General features: G+C 48.3%; 1 protein-coding gene across 2 annotated transcripts in view; it reads left to right on the plus strand.

The window, feature by feature from the left end:
* LOC132847828 (low-density lipoprotein receptor-related protein 8-like) overlaps positions 1-2,500 on the plus strand; it is a 33,065-nt gene that overhangs the window by 20,836 nt on the left and 9,729 nt on the right. For both annotated transcript variants that reach the window (XM_060873334.1, XM_060873335.1), the window contains 2 exons: positions 1,897-2,016; positions 2,177-2,302. In XM_060873334.1, the coding sequence (XP_060729317.1) occupies positions 1,897-2,016; positions 2,177-2,302 (246 nt within the window). The remainder of the gene's footprint in view (positions 1-1,896; positions 2,017-2,176; positions 2,303-2,500) is intronic.

The raw sequence follows: 2,500 nt of genomic DNA on the forward strand, positions 1-2,500 counted from the left end.
CTGAATGACACACAGGCCACGCCTCCTTCAGTAGGACTGAATGACACACAGGCCACGCCTCCTTCAGTAGGACTGAATGACACACAGGCCACGCCTCCTTCAGTACGACTGAATGACACACAGGCCACGCCTCCTTCAGTACGACTGAATGACACACAGGCCACGCCTCCTTCTGTAGGACTGAATGACACACAGGCCACGCCTCCTTCAGTAGGACTGAAGGACACACAGGCCACGCCTCCTTCTGTAGGACTGAATGACACACAGGCCACGCCTCCTTCAGTAGGACTGAATGACACACAGGCCACGCCTCCTTCAGTAGGACTGAATGACACACAGGCCACGCCTCCTTCAGTAGGACTGAATGACACACAGGCCACGCCTCCTTCAGTAGGACTGAATGACACACAGGCCACACCTCCTTCAGTAGGACTGAATGACACACAGTTACACACCATTTATTGTGAACTGTAAAAGATGTCAGTAAGTGTGAAAAATTCTACCCTAGTAATAATGTAATAGTGACATCTGTAACGTACAGTTATGTAAATTATAATGTAGAGGAGGAGTCACACTGACAGTCAGGAAGTGTGAGAGAAAGTGTGCACTTACATTTATAATCTCAGCACATCAAATAACACACTTCTTATTGCTCCTGGACTAGAAAATGAACAGCAGAAGTTCCCTCTCTCTCTCTCTCTCTCTCTCTCTCTCTCTCGTTCATTTATAATGCGTGACATATGGTGAGCTTGAAGCCTCTCGGCCCTGATACTTCATTTCCCTGTTTATTGTCAGGATGCCAACTCCTCATAATGAACACCTGTCTCGCTCGTATTCTCCTCTGAGCCGGAGGGAAGGAGGGAGAGAGAGAGAGACAGAGAGAGAGGGAGAGAGAGACAGGGAGAGAGAGAGAGAGAGGGAGAGAGAGACAGAGAGAGGGGGAGAGAGAGACAGAGAGAGAGAGGTAGAGAGAGAGACAGGGAGAGAGAGAGAGAGAGAGAGACAGAGAGAGAGAGAGAGACAGAGAGAGGGAGAGAGAGACAGGGAGAGAGAGAGAGAGAGAGAGAGAGAGACAGAGAGAGAGAGGGAGAGAGAGACAGGGAGAGAGAGAGGGAGAGAGAGACAGGGAGAGAGAGAGAGACAGAGAGAGAGAGGGAGAGAGAGACAGGGAGAGAGAGAGAGAGGGAGAGAGAGACAGAGAGAGGGGGGGAGAGAGGGGGAGAGAGGGGGAGAGAGAGAGACAGAGAGAGGGGGAGACAGAGAGAGAGAGAGACAGAGAGAGAGAGGAGAGAGAGAGACAGAGAGAGAGAGGGAGAGAGAGACAGGGAGAGAGAGAGAGGAGAGAGAGACAGAGAGAGGGGGAGAGAGAGAGACAGAGAGAGGGGGGGAGAGAGAGAGACAGAGAGAGGGAGAGAGAGACAGAGAGAGACAGAGACAGAGGTTGAAGCACTGCATGAAGAAATAGGAAGGAAAAAGAAAGCAAGTGCTTCTTTCTCGTCATCTTTCTCGTCTGTGCCTCATTAAACTGGGATCTGCACATCGCTTCCTACGGCAAGCCTGAAGCTCTACAAGGAACAAAACACATCAGCACAGTTTGTGTTTCTCTCAACTTCTGACTCGGTCTGGAGCAGTTATCAGTAAATCAGTGTGTAGTATAAAGGGGGATACGGACCGTGCTGCGTTCACGTCGGCAGCTGCCTCATTACCAAGTTTTCTGCTGGTCGCCGTGGTTTCCATAGTAACGTGAGCTGGCTGCTGAAACAACATAATATGGAAAGAGAATAAAAGTTTTTTTGCCAATAATGAATTGTGGAGGAATAAACACATCACACCTGGTTCATCAGTCCTTTTGCTTCACTTTCTCTCTCTTGCTTTGTTGTGTTTTTTTATCTACAGGTTTAAACGAATGCACGATGAACAACGGAGGCTGTTCTCATATCTGTGTGGATCGACCCATCGGCTACGAGTGTCAGTGTCCTGCTGGATACAAACTTCTGGATAAAAGGACATGCGGAGGTTGTTACTTAGTGGAATTAAAAAAAATATAGATTTATCGATAAAACACCGTCTTAGTAATGTATGATTTTTTTACGGTAGTACAAAGATTTCACAGTCCTGATTTTCCAGTTGCATGCTTGATATTTTGGTTTTATTGCCTGTGTGCTTCTCCTCACAGACATCGACGAGTGTGAGAACCCAGACGCCTGCAGTCAGATCTGCATCAACCTCAAAGGAGATTTTAAGTGTGAATGTCACTCAGGCTACGAGATGGACCCCGTGAGCAGAACCTGCAAGGCGGAGGGTAAGAAGCAAAATAATTTCAGCTGCTTGACTGCAGAAGACTCGCAGGCTTTCAGGATGAGCTACAGCACCTCTAAAAGATGCTGAGTTAGTCATCGCATCAAAGTGCTGCCCACACACTGACTCCAAACTGCCTGATCCTGCAGTCTGGATCCAGCAGTCACCCACGTTAATCAGACCAGTCCAATCCAATCAAATC

Source organism: Tachysurus vachellii, chromosome 7 (assembly GCF_030014155.1).
Source record: "Tachysurus vachellii isolate PV-2020 chromosome 7, HZAU_Pvac_v1, whole genome shotgun sequence".
NCBI lineage: Eukaryota > Metazoa > Chordata > Actinopteri > Siluriformes > Bagridae > Tachysurus > Tachysurus vachellii.